The sequence below is a fragment of the Protopterus annectens genome, chromosome 16.part0, assembly GCF_019279795.1.
Source record: "Protopterus annectens isolate FY-2018-M chromosome 16.part0, PAN1.0, whole genome shotgun sequence".
In the NCBI taxonomy this organism is placed as follows: domain Eukaryota; kingdom Metazoa; phylum Chordata; order Ceratodontiformes; family Protopteridae; genus Protopterus; species Protopterus annectens.
Genome location: NC_056750.1, coordinates 632,522,119 through 632,539,951, shown reverse-complemented (window position 1 = coordinate 632,539,951; position 17,833 = coordinate 632,522,119). Strand labels below are relative to the sequence as shown.

General features: G+C 38.0%; 1 protein-coding gene across 1 annotated transcript in view; it reads left to right on the top strand.

Annotated features, from left to right (window-relative positions):
- The window catches only part of LOC122790939 (probable inactive glycosyltransferase 25 family member 3), a 598,803-nt gene that overhangs the window by 45,238 nt on the left and 535,732 nt on the right, over positions 1 to 17,833 (top strand). The window contains exons 2-4 of the mRNA XM_044058643.1: positions 81 to 191; positions 1,491 to 1,608; positions 2,230 to 2,364. Coding sequence (XP_043914578.1) covers positions 81 to 191; positions 1,491 to 1,608; positions 2,230 to 2,364 — 364 coding nt within the window. The remainder of the gene's footprint in view (positions 1 to 80; positions 192 to 1,490; positions 1,609 to 2,229; positions 2,365 to 17,833) is intronic.

Here is a 17,833-nt window from a genome sequence, read left to right as displayed (position 1 = left end):
GGAGATGAAGCCAAGTAATAAACTTAGGTGATGCCACAGTTGCTTTGCAGTGATATTAAACATATCCCTTTTATTTGCAGGTGTGCAACAGATCATAATATTGATAACACAACTGCAATTTTGAGAGAATGGTTGACAGTGATGCAAAAGTTTTATCATTCCATCGAGTGGAGACCCAGGGATCAGCCAGCGTGAGTTTCTCCTTTCATAAAAGGTTTCTAAATATGTATTTGTTTCTTTTTAGAGATATGTATGTAGGGTTTAATTTCTGAAGAGCTGTACTTTTAAGATACCATATAGTAAATTTACTAAATCAGCAACATTGTCAGTGTAATGTAGAGATTTAAAGTCATGCAATTTCAGATGTAACAATTTGAGCTACCACAGTATTGTCTCTGATTTTCATCAGCATATAACTGGAAGAGATGGATAAAAATATTCTTAGCACTGAATGCTTCATTTGCAATTACAGTGAATGGGAAATCTATGCCCAACCATGCTTATTTTTAACATTATTGCATCAATGTAGTTTTATGTTTCACAAAGCAGGTACAGAATTACTGGCTATAACTTAAAAGGTACAGGTCACAACTCTTTGTTGTACAGCCAACTCTGTAAAATGATGTGCCTTTAATTCATTCTAAAAGTAAATTGTGTTACACATAAGCAGTTGTAGAGTGTTGCAACAGTCACTTATCTGGTACACCTATGAAAAAGAAACTGGAGGGGGCTTTTGTAGCAATGTGAATATAGTTTAACAGCTGTAATGTAATGTAGTTAGATTGCGGTAAGTGGCAGTGCTGTCGGACTGGCAAAATGCCAACACTGCAGACCTTTATTGTGGAGGCAGGAGGAGCATTGTTGAGTGCATTGGAGACTTTTGGACAGTCTTGCTCATTAAAGTCCAAAAAAAAAAACAGCAAATGTATGCTAACTTCCCTCCATATGTGTAGTTTGTACCCTGTTCTGTAATGATTCTCATTTGGTGAGACAAACGCAATGGTAAGTGTAAATTTGCTGATGAAGTGTGTATGTAAAATTCAAGCTAATGAGGTGTGGATTTTAAATGAGAAAACCATGGGAAATAATGGCATGCAGGGCCACATCCAGGTGTCATTTTCTTATTACACTGAAAGCAGCTATCGAGTATGTATCAGTCATGGCAGGCTTTGAGTGCTTCAGCACAGATAAGTCCACTGTAGCTTTGCTGCCCAGCCTGCATATGTTTCTTCTAGTCTGCAGTAATGTTTTGGACAGTGAGGGTTGGCAGCTTGTTGGGTTGTATTTTGTATACTTCTGATAATGAACCAGTCTAAAAATGCTATTTACACATTTATTTCAGGGGCAGTGAGCTCCGTCATCTGTGAAGTAATCTAAATTTACGCAGAGAATTCGATTTTAAAAAATCTGTACTGGAGGCCAAGCTGTGTATTCTTGTAATATTGGTTTGAAGTGACTGATTTCCAGTGATAATTTTATTTTCTCCATAGATCTTATGTTGGGGAGATGGGACCCAAACATTGGACCAAAAGCCGTTATGAATATCTAATGAAACTGAAGCAAGCAGCTATCAACTATGCCAGAAAGAAATGGGCAGATTATATTTTGGTGAGGCAATGAATGGGAGTGGCTCTGTCCCAGTTATAAAACTGATGTTTTTAACAATGTGTCCAGTGGTTGTATTAGTCTTATGCTTGCAAGTTTTTAGAAATGGTATCCTTTCCCACTAATAAAGAACTTGGTGCAACATTGAACCAATACAGCATTAATATATTTTCATATTCAGTGTATCATTCGCAGACATTCATGTTGCACATAATTAGGCACTTAAGACCTGCCAATGAGATGTAGTGGTGTGTATCTGTGGCTCGTACCCAGTGGTTTCCTTAGCTGTGTGTTAGAACCATCTAATGCATTCCTTTTATCTTGTAGTATTCTGCATATAAACTGATTTATGTGACTCTTGTTTAAGTCCTATATTACTGTAACCTTTTTATGCATAACATCTGAGCAGGAATACTGTTTAAAACACTTTGCTCATTTGTACAGTAGATTAACACGTGGGATGTGTAACTGTGTTAAAGTACTGTATAATACAGAAATATGTGTATGAATATTTGTAAAGCTAATAGACTGGTATATTCAGTTAATTAGTGACACAGTATACTAGATACTTTTTATTCCATTCTGCCTACTTTGTTAACTAGACCTGTTTCTTCTGGTTCTTAGTTTGCAGACACAGATAACATCTTGACTGACAACCAGACTTTGAAAGAGCTCATAGCTGAGAATAAAACAGTGATAGCTCCAATGCTTGACTCACAGGCAGCATATTCCAATTTTTGGTGTGGCATAACCCCACAGGTAAGAGTAATAACTTTTGTATCTTCTATTTATACCAGTGGGTATAGTCTGTCTTTCTCTGCAACAATTTCTCATAATCTAATGGACAGGACTGAACAGAGAATCCTTCCTTTTCAGTGTGGTATAAAAATGTTATCCAATAATGTCCTAAGAAATTTTTGTACATCATGAAGATTTTCAGACATATCTTTATGAAATGTTGTGAACTGTGTCTAGGAAGAAGCAAGACACAAAAGTTAACTAGTCTTAAAAATTCAAGTAATCTGGTTGAAAATAATTCTGCTAGTGAAGTTGGTAGTAATGCAGCACACCGTATGTAAGTGGCATAATTAATGATATTGAATATTAATGCAGCATACGCTGATGTCGTGTAAGGTAGGCATACTGTTTCAGCAACTTGTAATAAAGACCTGTCTCATCAGTGGTATGAAATTGTCTATACTACATGATGCTCAGTTAAAAAAAGGTTCTCTAAGATTTGTGGGATTGTCTTATTAAAAATGTTTTCCTGTATGTGACTGGCATCTTTAAAGGATTGAAATACTGTTCATTCTGTAAGACTGAATGACAGAAAGAAATTCAGCCTCACCCCTTATCCAAACACTTAAACTGATTACCTCCTTTAGTTATTGTGGAACAAGTTCTCTTAGCCCTTTTAAAAACTAAATGCTTTATCCATGGACTTGACTACATACCAGGTTGCCTGATTATCAGTGCCAAATATGGCGTATCGGAGTCCCTACTTAATCTCTTTCTTCTAAGCCTCTCAACTGGCTCCATCCCTGAAACCTAGAAAACATCCATTGTAATACCATTACATAACAGTGGCACAGCTATGGACCCTGGTAACTACAGACCCATTAGTCTTACTAGCCTTCTATGTAAATCTGTGGAGTGTTGTTATCTCAGTCCTCATTAATCTGGACATTGGAAATTTCTCAACTCTTGACCTTCATCAGCTTGGCCTTGTCAAAGGAATATTATACCTCTCTAACCTCAAATTTCTTTGACAATTTACCCAAAGTGGTAGATAGCTATAATGCAGAACATAAAACATATCTGGGCCTGGCTAATGCCTTTGACACTTCCTCATGCAGTCATTATTGACAGACTTGTAAATCTGAATATAAATCAGGTCATTGTAAAGTAGATAGCTAAGTGGTTGTCTGACGGAACCCATGTGGTTAGACTAGGAGGTGCTACTAATGAAAAGCAAGAAAGATACCAGTGGTATACAACAGGACTCTTTTTTTTGGACCTTCAGTCTTGCACTTCTCTAACTTTATGGATGACTATAAAGTTGGTGCTGCTATTCAGTCTTCCACTGATTGCTTCAACATGGATTAGTGTACGTTAAAAATTGGATGCAAGGACAGTGGCCTCAAGTTAATGAGGAAAAAATAGAGCATAGCTTATTTTGGCAAATAAAGCATCTTTACATATCATATAAGTAACACACCTCTTTAATCAGATACTGTGGTAAGGGATCTAGGCACTCTTGATAATTTTTGGCCATCATGTCTCCACAATAGTTTGTAAAGTCTTCTGTCTTGCTCATGTAATTTCCAATAATCTTTTGACCATCGTGTCTCCACAGTAGTTCCACAGTAGTTCCACAGTAGTTTGTAAAGTGTTCTGTCTGGCTCATGTAATTTCCAAAGGCATATCCACTAGGTCATCATAGAAGTCTTAATTTCCCCTTTACTGATATCTCATCAGCCCCATTATTGAATATAATGCACCTTTTAGCATGTATTTGTTTAACTATATCACTCAACTTTAGAGACCTTGAAGATTCATAACTGAAAAAAGATCAGGGGTCCCAAAATTCTTAGTTATCAGGATAGATTGAAAGACTGTCTGTACTCAGTCTCCTTTTAGACTCCTCCTGGGGATATGTATGTCTAGCCTTTCAAATCACGAAAAATCTAATCCTGTTTGACCTTCTGTTCCTTCACAGAATAAACAGTACCCCAAATACCTGGATAAAGTAAGTAAATGAACCTTCATCAACATAAATAAGACACATAAGCATGATAGATTCATATCCCAATGTAGCCCTCATCTCTGGAACAAACATCCACTACATGTCAAGCAGGGTCGCACCCTTAACACCTTAAAGGTAAACTTAGATAATTAGAAGGGCAGGCTTAAATTCTCCCCTGGTCGGTCTGTCTTGTCTTGATCTCTCTGAGTTTTGAGGGAGCTTTTGAATAGGAATTTTTGGCTAGCTTGTAGTGGTCTCCAGACTGAGTTCCTAGTAAGTCTATGAACATGTGAAGACAAATACTTATGGAATACAAATTTAAAATAAAAGGAATAATAAGAGCATGAGAAGACCCTAAAAAATACATAGTTCAGTCTCATTAGGTAGAACTTAGTAGGCCAGTCAAACATCTAAGGGATAAATGATTCCTAATGTAGTTAGTTCTCTGATGGCTTCATGAACTATGTCAGCGATGAAGGATGCACTCGGATCATTTGATTGCAACTTAGCAGGGAATATGAATTGCAGACAGATGTCTCTTTCCAACAGGGTCGTCTTCAGTGATACCAATATTTTCCTTGCTTAGATCACTTCACGGGGAATACTATTTGCTTCATCTACAACAGTCTTATATTTATAAAATCAAATAATCTTCTGTCTGACCTTGCAAATTTCATTACAATTTGTCTAAGATAATTCTACTTCATTTCTTAGCAACACTCTGATATGTCTCTCTAATGTTTTATCTTGTTCTGTCTTGTTCTGTATATGTAGTTTACTAGACCAATTTGTTTATACTCCAGTAAATTCTACATTCTTACCTCTTATACTAATTTTTCATTTCTACAGATTTTCAATCAAATTAGATTGGTCTTTTTGCAAGGTAGTTTTTATCAACTGACTATAGACCAAGCTTGCTTAAATTTAGTACAAGATGCTTTATTTCAAAATGTTGTATACTAGTCTTCTGCGTTACCGCTTTAGTTTATCTTTGATTAACTTTGATATTCAGCTGACTCAGTTTTTGTATGGCATCTTCCAAATGTTCTATTTTGAACATAATAACTGAATGTTTTCTGTCACTAGCTGAAAGTATCATAATTTTTATATTCACATCACCACTGTTTTGTAACTGCTGGCTTAATTTTGGACTATTTTTCCTGCACTTTTACCTACCTTGGATTTATTTGCTTTTCGGATCTCTTCCACAGATACGATTATTGAGTTGCATGCTGAATTTTTTTGCTTCCATTTTTGAGGGTAGAACAGCTTCTACTTTATCAGCATCACCGTCCTGTCATTAAATTAATGGCTTTGTGTGTTGTATACATCTTTAAGTCATCTGAGATTTATAGATTTGCTTGCCCCATACCAGTAATACAATCATAAATGTCCTTGCATAATCATTTCATAGTTTCTTGAGGCTTATAGTATTCGGCACAGAAGGTTAAAAGCAAGTTTACAAAAAACAGGTTGAGTCGGTTCAAGCTGCTCATTCATCTTTATGAACAACTATGTCTAGTTACATTATAAAGTTTATATTGCTTTCAAGCAGTTAGCCAAACAAATTTTTAATTTCACTTTCAGACATGTTCAAAAACGTGCTCAAAGTTGACATTGACATATTAATGTACCATGCTCGGTGTTAGGCACAAGTGCTTTAGTGTTCAAGCAGATATTGCTAAGTTTCAGTTTCATGTAGGAACAAAAGTGAAACCATTTGACAAAACCTTCAGGCAGGTTTGATAAAGTACCTCTGAAATGATGTACAGATTTTATAATATACCTGTTGAGCAGCAGTCGATGATTAATTAACCACAACAGACAAGTAATTTGAAGTTTATGAATTCAGACTATGGACAAAGTTATAAAATCAAAATGGAAACTTTGAGTAATATTAAAGGTTACAAAAAAAGTGATCTTGTGGGATATTAATGTAACATATCAGAGAATTTATAACAACTTAGACTGACAAAAATGGGCATTAGTTTTAAGCTTTATACATTTTTAAAAGTTCAGTCACCACAGATTCTCTTTTCTGTATCTAAGAAATACATAAATACTTGCATGAACAACAATTTCCTACTGTAATTGCTGTTGTTGGGTATAAGAAACCATAGCAATGCATCTGAACAACTGGAACTCCTTTATGCAACTCCTTCCATCATTTATTAGGGGTTCATGAGGTTTTTTGGAAAGGCTTGATGACTTTGTATTATCCACATCTGATATTTTGATGATGACAGCAGATGTATACAAGTATCCCTCAAGCAGAAGGAGTGGAGTGGCTGTGGGATTGTTTAAGTCAATAAAACTGCCACAAACTTTGTGGGAACTTTTAGAAGTAGTTTTACAGAACAATTGTTCTTGTTTGGAGAATGTAACTAGCCAGGCCATGTCTACAACACTGACACCATTGACCTGTTTATATAACTAATTTAGTTCTCAGTCAATGGAAACAGCAATTTTTATGTTCTTGCTCCTTTTATGATGTCTTACTTTACAAACACTTTATTGAATGTTTATTTTTTATTTGGAAAGATATTGCTCAACAACTTGGAAGAATTTGTGTATTATTTAAGTACTTTTATGGCTTTTTTTAAATTTTCTTATATTTGGTCTAATAATAAAAATGCTTTTATAGCTATCAATGGTAACCATTTGAAATGTCAGTACCTGCTATAGTTAGTCCCATAATGCTCAGACTTAATGGCCAAACAGACTAGCGCATTTTAAGTCTGAGATGGCCAATTCTTAGTGTATTCTCTTTTCTCTGAGATTTGGCAATGTCTGAGTAGGTATGTATAAAGTTTGGGGAGGGCTTGCTACCCTCATTGCTCTCCTACATTTTTGGTGTTTTTATTTATTGACATTTGATTACTGGGAATGTCTGACTAAGTAGGATCCCATTTTCAATGGAGGCCTGGAGAGGGAAGCTCCAAAGTGTTACAAAATATTTTAAGAAGAATAATTGACATTTGATTACTGGGAATGTCTGACTAAGTAGGATCCCATTTTCAATGGAGGCCTGGAGAGGGAAGCTCCAAAGTGTTACAAAATATTTTAAGAAGAATAATTTTACAATCTTTAAAAATACAAAAAACAAATACAGTTTAATAATTATGTCAAATTAGACACAATTTGAAAACCTAGGTTAGGTATAGATACTATTAAATCATTGAAATATAACTTATTAGAGAAATTTTAGCCAGTTTATAGAGAAATTAAGGAGATGTAAGTTATGAATAGGCATTTGTCCACATTTAGGGATATAGTTTATACTGGTATTGATAGAAAAAAACAGAACCAGCTTTTGACTAGGAAGTTGTTTAGAATAGCTTTGAATGATGGGAGGAAGGATAATTACCTATTTGATAGAGATAAAGAGTTCCAGGCCTTAGACAATGCCCAGCAGATTTATAGGTTCATAGGTTGGTACTAGGCTATCAGCCCTAGGGCCTATACAAGTCTAGCCATAACAATTCCCTGGCTATTTCTTCCCACACTATTTACTTCCCTGGACCCTTGTTTAGCAGGGCGACTGATGTGATCCCCGGGGTGAATTTCCTTTCTCCCATCCAATCGTCCAGGTTCCTTTTGAAGAGGGCCAAAGAGGCACTCTGCTTGACATGTATGGGCAATCTATTCCAGAGTCTGGGGAGTCTCTGGATGAGGAACCTATCCCTCCAGCATGTTTTGTTTATTGTGATGACAAGGTTTAGATCCCTGGAGCGTGTGGCTCTGTGGGATTGGGATTTCTTTAAGTGTAGCATGTCCAACAGCTCTGGGTTTGACATGGCCTTGTATGTTGAGCAGAGATCGCCTCCGAGTAGACGATATGCGACAAGTGTATAGCTGGAGTTTTTTGAGGCGGTCAGCGTAGGGCATCTGCTTTAGGCCTGTGATTCTTTTAGTGAGGTATTTTTGCGGCCTTTCCAGTTGTGGCAGATGTCTTGAGAGATACATACCAAACTGGGCATTGTATTCTATAATGGGTCTAATGAGGGATGAGTACAGTGAGACAATGACCTCCTTTTTTCTGGATGAAAAGCTCTTAGTGATGAGGTGTGCCACATAGAAGAATTTCCTGACTATTGTGACAATGTGTGCCACATAGAAGAATTTCCTGACTGTTGTGACGATGTGGTTATCGAAGGTGAGACCACTGTCCACCTGTGTCCCTAAGTCTCTTATCACACTTTCGGTGTTTAGTGTACTGCCACCTATATGGTAATTCATGGATACATGTTTTTTCCCAAAGGGGATAACTATACATTTGTTGACATTGAGCTTGAGCCCATGGCTCTGGCACCAAGCATCTGTTTCTGTAAGGCACTTTTGTAGAGTATCCACATCATTTGGGGATTCAATAATGGCTCCCAGTTTGCAGTTATTTGATAGGTTTGTAGACAAAGAGTTTTTGGTCACTGGATAGTAATGACTGACTAGGAACATAGTTGTGTAGAATGTTGTTTACTGCTGGACAAGAAGATGTTTTATGTTTAGGTGGTAAGAAGTTGTGCCTATGCTAGTTCATGGGGTAATTCTAACCAGTGTAAGTGTTTTAGTGATATACATTGTTCAGGTTTTGATTTTTGTGATGCCTGAAGGTTAGTAAGGATGGGAACACTGTAAAGAAGTGTGGTGAGGACATAAGTAGTGGTAAGTGTAGCTTTAGTTGCGTCAGTTTTTGCCTCTATAAAACATCCCTAGTTTTTCTTTTGCAATTTTTGTATATGCAGGTCAAATCTAAGATTATGATCTGTTATCATCCCTAATAGTTTACTATGAGAAGTGACTTCACTGGTTGGTTGTATTATCAAGAGAGAAGTCTTTAAGTTGTTTTTGTTTTTTCATGGCTGAGGGATTTGGGTGACAAAGTAGTAGTTTTTTAAGTTTGAGCATCAGCTGTGAGTTACAAAGCAATGTTTCAGTTGCTTTTAAAGCTTACTGAGTATTTTTTATTTTATTTATTTATTCATTTATTTATTTGTAGGTGTGCCAATGTTGTCAGATGTGAAAATGAGTGTAGAGTTATCTGCATACTGCATTAGGGAGGTCTGTTGTGTGGATGTATGGAGGGGATTGGTAAGAATGTTAGAGGAGGGGACCAAGGGTAGAGCCTTGTGGTACACCAGTGGTGATGGGGAGGTATGGAGAGAGGGTGGAGTGCCATTTTACTGACTGACGCCTATTGGATATGTAGCTTTTGAACTTTAGAATGGTGAATTCCCTACTACAGCCCTCACATATGGAGGGCATGTGTGGTAGCTGAAAGGTAGTCTGTGGTGCTGTAATTGTCCTGTAACATTTGGGGTTTGCTTTCTCATAGGAACACCTTTGTATGAGGTGACCATCCCTCGTCTGTAAGATGGGCCTTCCTCAGGTGATTAAGTCCATTTTGTTTACCCTTGACAGCAAACAATAAGTGTGTTCATTCACACTGTTATCTGGTAGTGTTCTCAGACAGTGATTCCAAGATGCATCTCTGACATGAAGACTTTCCAAAATGTTCCCCAGGCCAGGCAGATTTGATTGCATCTGTCAATTTGCACATCATTTTGTTCCTTTTCTTTTAGGTCTTCAGAACAAATAGCTAAACTCAACATATTGCATAAAAAGGGAGTCCCTGCAGGGAATCATCCATTATACAAAACAAAAAATGCATTGGGTATTTGGCTAAATGAATAAAGTTAAATGCATTAGTGATCAATAGTGAAACAGTGAGTATTGAAAGTTGCTGCTTCATTGTTAAATCACTTTTGCAAGAGGGCAACCCGCTGACACCCTAGCACCTCCTGCTACTTAAATATACAACACTGTATCCTAGAGAAAAAGTGAATTCCCCAAAATGTTGTGATTTAAGTATCATTAAAAAATTTAATTGCTTGTTTGTGCATGCCTGTAATTGACTGAAAGATAAACTTGTTATGCTGTGTGTTTCCTTAGCTGGCAGGTAAGTCAGGGCTAGCATCAGCTACTCCTCTTCCCCAGTTCTCTAAGGCAGTCAGTGATATGTAGCGAAAAATAAAAAAACCCTCTTATTCTCATAAATCAAAAAAAAACAATCCAGAAATGTGTTTTATCTTCTTTAAAGAAAATCATAGCAGAAGGAAGATTTTAATGATGTAAACAAAATTTTCAAGTGAATCAGCAGAATGCATTCTAAGGAAGATTTAAGTATTGTGTAAACATTCTGCTAAAATGTAATCATTTAAAAAAAAAAAAAAAAAAGTATGTATGCGAGGTTCCACATTTAAGGGCACAGTGTTTATTAAAAGAAAAAAGTTACAAAATTATCAGAAACGTGCTCTTTCATGCATTGATCAGTGCAATAGTGGTTTGTTCTCCCATTCGATTCTTGGCTGGAGTGCCTTCTGTGTGGAGTCTGCATGCCCTCCCCGCGGTCGAGTGGCGTTCGAAAGACATGCGTGAATGGGCGTGCCTTCGTTAAAGGCTGGGCATCGGGCTGGCACCTCGGCACCATAAAAATCGACTGCCAATCATTAGCAGACCGGAGTTCCGCTGTGGCGACCCGTAACTGGGAAAAGCCGAAAGAAAAACAACAACAAATAGTGGTTTAATTGGAAGAACCAGCTTCATTCTACCCGGTACTCCAGCTTCTGTATATAAACTAAACCTTCTAATGCTTTGACCGAATGCCTTCTATGAAGATTTTAATAGTATAAACAAATTTTTGTGGCACCTTGTGTCACCTTTAGTTGTGTTAAACTACATGTCTGCAGTCCTTGGAGAAATTGGTGTTGAGTAGGATTGACTGCAGCCTTGCAAAGACCTGTAATATGTGTAAGGGTAATTTTTTTTCCTTTCCTTCTCCCACATCCAAAAAGCCGCTGAACAGGTTGTTGCAGGACATATTTAACTTCCTAGCCATCAGGGTCACTCAGAATGGCAGTAGACATCAGTTTTCCCACACTTAATATACCAGTTGCTTGAATGTAGTTAATAGCATAAATGCTTGGACCAGGGCAAAGGTGTCCTCCATAAGGAAGGCATCCAATCATGTGAGGTCCAAGATGTTATCCACAGCAGTCAGGTGCAAGGCATGATGATGGTTTGGTCTAATGGTGCTTCTCTTAATCTTGTACTTGAAGGCTCCCTCAGGTAACACAAATAGGTTGGATCTGAAATCACACATTATAGCTATACTGTTGGCCTTTATGGATTATGCTTTTCTTCACACCTGTTTCACTATGTTTGCCAGTAATTTTCTGGACTTTTGGGACTATACCACCACATCAGGCATGTCCTGCAGAGTCTTTTACATGAGTTTGCAGAATACATTGCTTATGTTATGTCTTGACTTCCTTCAGTTAAGTAGTACCTCTGTAGGAGGTGGCATGTCTAGTGGGTTGGTGGGTTTTGATGCCTCCTGGATTTCAGGAGTTCTTTTCTGCTTTTGCCTGTAATGAAATTGTACAACCTCTTTCATAATTTCAGTGGTAGATGTTGCTCACATGGCAGAGGAGGCTAGCAAAACCAAGGCTTCAGAGATCCAATTACTGAGAAGCTGTATCAGCACTCCTGAAGGATTGCCCGGCTGATGCACTCTGGAGGCAGTCAGGGGGTGCTTATCTCTGCACTCAGAAGCCTGGTCATTATCACTAAAGATGTCTGGGTGCAGACTGTCATTACCAAAGGCTGTTACATTCCCTTTTCCTATCCTTCCGCAACAAAAATCAAGGAACATTCCTAGTGTGCCACCTCACCAAAGGAAAGACACAGCCGTAGACTTCAAAAAGCTGCTAGCAAAATGAGTCCCCCAACAGCTCCCACCAGACCAGTAAGGGTTCAGAACATACTTGAGATTCTTTTTGATGTCAAAGAAAAACTTTGACCTTATACCAGTTTGAGACCTAAGCTATCTAAATCTGTTTATAAAACGCTCAATTTTTTGAATAGTCATAGTTCAGTCCATACTTCCACTTCTGAGGAAGGATGGTTGGATGTGTTTGATAGTAAGCACCCTGGAGATCTGTCACATCAAAATTAGATGATCCAGGAGGTATCTTTCTTTCTGCTTGGAGGCCAGTCACTTAAGTTCAGAACCCTTCCCTTTGGTTTCACCACAACCCCCCACCTCCAGTTTTCGCCAAATGTACAGCAGTGATTGCAGCACACTTGAGATGGCTAAGATTAGGGGTGTTTTCCCTACTTCTTCGAGTGGCCCCTTCACCACTCTTATCAAGCATTTTTTGATTCATACCAGGGACCATTTGTTCCATCTATCCCTCAATCTGGGCAGCACATTCAATTACAGCCAGTCACACCTTTCAACCACTCAGGTCCTGGAGTTCATAGGTGCCCACCTGGATACAGTTTCTCAGATAGCAAGACTACCTAAGTCCACACTATCCACTTTACAATTTCAGGCTGTATATCTCATTTCTGTTTATTCTGCCCTAGCCAGGTTAATTTTCCATCTCCTCGGGCCTATGGCCACATCCATAGCACTGCTACCACCGTCAATATTTTGAGTGTGCTGCAGTGGACTCTGGCTGTCCAGTGGTTGATAAGATGACAACCCTTGAGTTTTCCCATTCAAATTACCAACATTTGCCAAGAATGTGTGTCCTGGTGAATCTATGCCCTGGACGTTCTACATGGTTGACCCTTTATTCCACTTTGCCCAAGACCACAGTGACCACAGATGCTTCCCAGCTGAGGGGGCACTGCTTGGGACAGACAGTTAAAGGCACTAGATCCCCCTTAGAGGCTAATCTGCACATCAGTGTTGTAAAGATGACTGCAGTCTTCCTAGCATTGTAGGTATTCCAAGATATTCTTTCTCTGGGGATGATTGCTTTAAATACCAACAACATGTCTGTAATCTGGTACATCAACAAACGGGGGTGGAGAGGACATGCTTCTATCCCTTGTGGCGAGAGTGTGGCACTGGGAGATCTTTTCCACTCACTTTCTAAATAGCAGTGCACATTCTGGGGAAGTTCACTGTAATAATGGACAGAATGAGCAGTTCTCATAAATGTTCTCTTAATCTGTCAGTGGTGAAGCTGATATTTTGTCACTGGGGTCAGCCATGCTGTAGTGTTTTTTCCTCTCCTCACAATTCCAAATGCATCCGATTTGATGCCCTGATTTTCTCCCAGAGGGAAAACCACCGAGACACACTATGATCCACGGCTAGCCACCCTGTCTCCTCTGTACTTATCCACCTATCCTCCTTATGAAGTTTGTACAGAAAAAGCATCAATAAAAGAGCATGGTAGTTCTCATTGCTCATTTTTGGCCTTGACAAGTGTGGTTTCCCTTCTTTTGGAATCACTTAATTTGAATCGTTTGATAGTATATGCATGCTGCAAACATTTCTTTAGCTCTAAGTCTAGATATTTGGAGGTGGGTTCTGTGACCCACCCCCTTGCAGAAGACAGTCTGTCTCAACATTGGTTTGACCCTATACTTGTGTAATTTAGGTATCCTTTAAATAATGGGTGTTACTGGGGTTGTGGTAGTAAAATAAGTAAATCAAAACTTCTGTCCCCTGTTGTATACAGCTCATGCAAAACATTATTAACTTCCTTTACAATGTTATTTTTTTGAATTTAGTAATTTTCTTAATATCAGTAGAATTTAACATTTCAAACATTGTAATCGTATAGTAAGCAGATTGTAATACCTTTGAAACTGATAAAGATTCATCTGACTTAAGAATGTATATATTTTGGCTAAGGACATAGATATCAATATGGATGTCGATTCCTTATTTATGTGCATACCTGACAACATCAGAATTGACTATGTTAAATGATTTTTAATTCAGTTTTCTAATTTTGAAGTCAAAAAGATGCATAAACCTTGCGATTTGCTATATATTGTATTAGTGAACAGCATCTTTTTAATTTAATTGCAGATATACCAGCAGGTCACAGGTGTTGCCATGTACATGCCTGTGGCTAATACATATGCAGATATTATGTTCATGTGGGAAATTCAGTATATTTTATCTGCATCTAAAAACCCTTTCCAAGCAAATTATTTATCGTAGGTTCGTTGATGACCTTTTCCTTGTATGGACAGGAACATTGGGGGAATTTGATTACTTTTTTTTAAGTTTATTAATGGTTCTACTGAATTTTTGCATTTTAAAAGGGAAATTTCATCCAGCAGAATGGAGTTTTCGGACATTGCTTTGATTAAGACAGAAGAGGGACTGTTGGATACTAAACTATATAACAAGCCAGTTAAAAGGAATACGTATTTGCATTGGACAAGTATGTATCCTCCGTTTGTATTTATGAATATAGTAGAAAATCAAATGACGCATATAGCTAGATTGCATACTGACGATTCACAGATGATTTTGCAGTTAGACAATACTTCAAATTAATTTTTTATGTAGGGGCTATAATAAAAGTAATATTCATAAAATCACAAATAGTGTTGTCCAAGGTCGTCGAACTGTAACAAGACCTGTTTATTCTTCAGAGTACATTAATGATGAGGCCATTAAATGAAATGCTCCTTTAAAATAACTCTACACGATGCATGTTAACTTATAATCAAAATACTAATGCTGTGAAATGGATTATTAATAAATATTGGCCTATTATGTCAGCAGTATCTGGAATTAGAAATAAGATAAGAAATAAACCTATTTTTGGCTACAAAAGATGCCTCAGTTTGAAACGGAGGTTTTGTTACAAAGAACAACCAAGAAATAATACATTTTTAAAACCAACAGAACAGGAACATATACATGTAATAAATGCGTGCATTGTATAAATATCAATACTGAGAACTTTTATACACCCTGTTACAAAAAGATATTAATGCTTTTGGATATTATGATATGAGAAATGTTATGTATTTAGCTACATGTCAAACCTGTTCAGCATACTATTTTGGGTAAGACCAACAGAAGGCTTAAAGATCGTATTAGCAGCCACTTATCAGAAATTGATATGAAAATTAATTCTAATGCACTTTACAAGCATATTGAAAGTTTTGGGGTTGCACATCTTTTTAAGTTTATGATTTTAATTTAGATGATTTCCTGCAAGGTGGTGACCTAGTACAGAATACTGAACTGGAGGAGTTTGTGGATATTAAGGATGAAATTCCCCAGGCTTGAATGAAGCTATATCTTTAAAACCTTTACTGAGACAGTTAAATTACAAAATTTGAATTGTCATGTGATTTTAATTGCTTTAAGTATATAAGCTTGTTGTTAGATTTACTCTGTATGCCTGAGGAAGCTTTTAAGAGAAACTGTTTTGAGTTGCACAATCAATTTGTTTTTATTTGTTTTTGAGGCTTTGTGCCTTAGTGGTTTCCAGTGGATTTCATTTTTACATTTTTGCATGCCTGGTAAGGTACGTACCAAAAGGAGGATTTGTCTTGGCCTGATGAGGGTCGAATACAGGGGTGTTATGGCCTTTTTTGCTGTTGAGGCAATGCCTTTGCTAATGAAGTGTGCAATGTAGAATGCCTTCCTTACTACAGTAGACAAATGGTGGTCAACGTTTAGGCTGCTGTCAACTTGCATTCCCAAGACTCTCACTACTGAGTTGTTGCTTAGGGTATTATTATTTATAGGATAGTTTGCAGGGATATCGTTTTTACTGAAGGGGGAAAATAATGCATTTTCAGCACTGAGTTTGAGTCCATGGCTTTGGCACCAGTCATTGGTTTGTGTAAGTCCTCCTTTAAGTACAAGTCCTCCTATAAGTATATTGACTTTGTTTGGGGATTCAGTGATTGCACCTAATTTGCAGTTGTAAACAAACTTAGTTAGCCACAGCCCCTCTTGTTTTGGCCTGAACGTCTGAGAAGTATATTCCAAACAGTAGGGGGACCCAGCACTGACCCCTGTGAAACTCTGCTGACAGGTCTGCTGGTTGAGGTAAAGTCCCCAACTTTGACTGAGTGTGATCTGTCGGTGAGCCAGTTGGCAACCCACCTGACAACATAAGGGTTTATATTTAATTGGGAGAGATTCAGTGATGCCCAAATGTGGAATTGTATCGAAGGCCTTGGCTAAGTCAAGGTAGGCTGTATGTTATGTACAGATTTGCCTTCATCTGTGGCTCTGGTGACTTTCTCAAAGACGTCCATCAGGTTTTAAGAGGCATGACCTGCCTTTGACAAAACCAAACTGTGTCGGATCATGGGTTTGGAGATCACTTATTATCATTTTTATAAGGTCCATGATGATTCATTCCATGGCCTTACAGATGAGGCTGGTTAAGCTTATGGGTCTGTAGTTCAGGGTCTGTTGCTGTACCCCCTTTATGAAGGGGATGACTGTTGCTGTTTTCCATTCAGCAGGGACAAAACCAGTACTCAGACTGTGGTTGAGGAGAGTACCTAATGGAGTTGCTAAGTTTTAGCCCATTTAAAAATGTAACCTGGGATGCCATCCATTCCCATAGAGGCTGTGTTTTTGAACTTAAGAGCGAGTGTTAATGACTTTCTCTTTCGAGATGCAAGGTGGGGAGATGTAGAGGGGAAGAGGGGATACTTTGTGTAATGTTAGGAGGGGACAGGGGGGTGAAATTTTTGCCAAACCCCTCAGCTAATAGGTTAGCTATCTTTGCAGGATCAGTGTGTGTAATGCCATCCACGGCTAGTTCAGCACACATCTGGGTCCTTCCTTTTAGGCTATGGATATAGCTGAAGAATGCCTTATGGTTATCTATCGCTATGGTTGCTAAATGTATTTTGAAGTTGCCCTTGGAGGATTTTACAAGGAGTGGAAGTTTTTCTTCAGTGCTGGGACCTCTCTTTTTTATTCTTAGACAGCATGTATTAATGCTAGATGTCTACTAGAGAGGCTTGTTTTTCTTGAGGATCTTGTTTAGACCCTATCCGGTACAGCTGTGTCAATATATTTGTATAAGTGTTCGTACAGGATATTTGTGTATACCTTAGTATAGTTGTCAATGCCATCTGTGGGAAAAGGAGCTCTGAAGTTATTTATGCCGTCCCTTAGGAGGATATCATTTACTTTGGTGAAATGTTTTCGCTTGATTTCACCTAAGAGGGGTTTAAGTATTGTAGCCACTTCAAATGTGACTAATTTGAAATCAGATTTAAACAGTGAGGGTCCTATACTTGTGGTGATGCAGTGGTCACCCATGTTGTTGAGGACCAGGTTAAGAATATTTGAGCCCCTTATGGTGCTGCATACTGTATGTTCCAGGGCATTAGTGTTAACAAGGTTCAAGAACCTTTATGTGAGCATGTTGGTTGGTGTAAGTTTTCCAGTTAAAATATTGCTCATGACTAGAGTGTTTGGGTGTAATTTGATTGACTCAAGTAGGTCCAAATAAACAGCGTGGGTATCTTGGTTCATTGAAGGAGGCCTGTAGCTAACAATGACTTGAAGGGGGGTCTTACCCACAGTTAGCTGAACTTGGTGTAACTCCATATGTTTTCCTGTCTAACCAGTCTAGAGGTGTATTTAGCTTTGATAAAGATAGATACTCCTCCTCTGGTGGT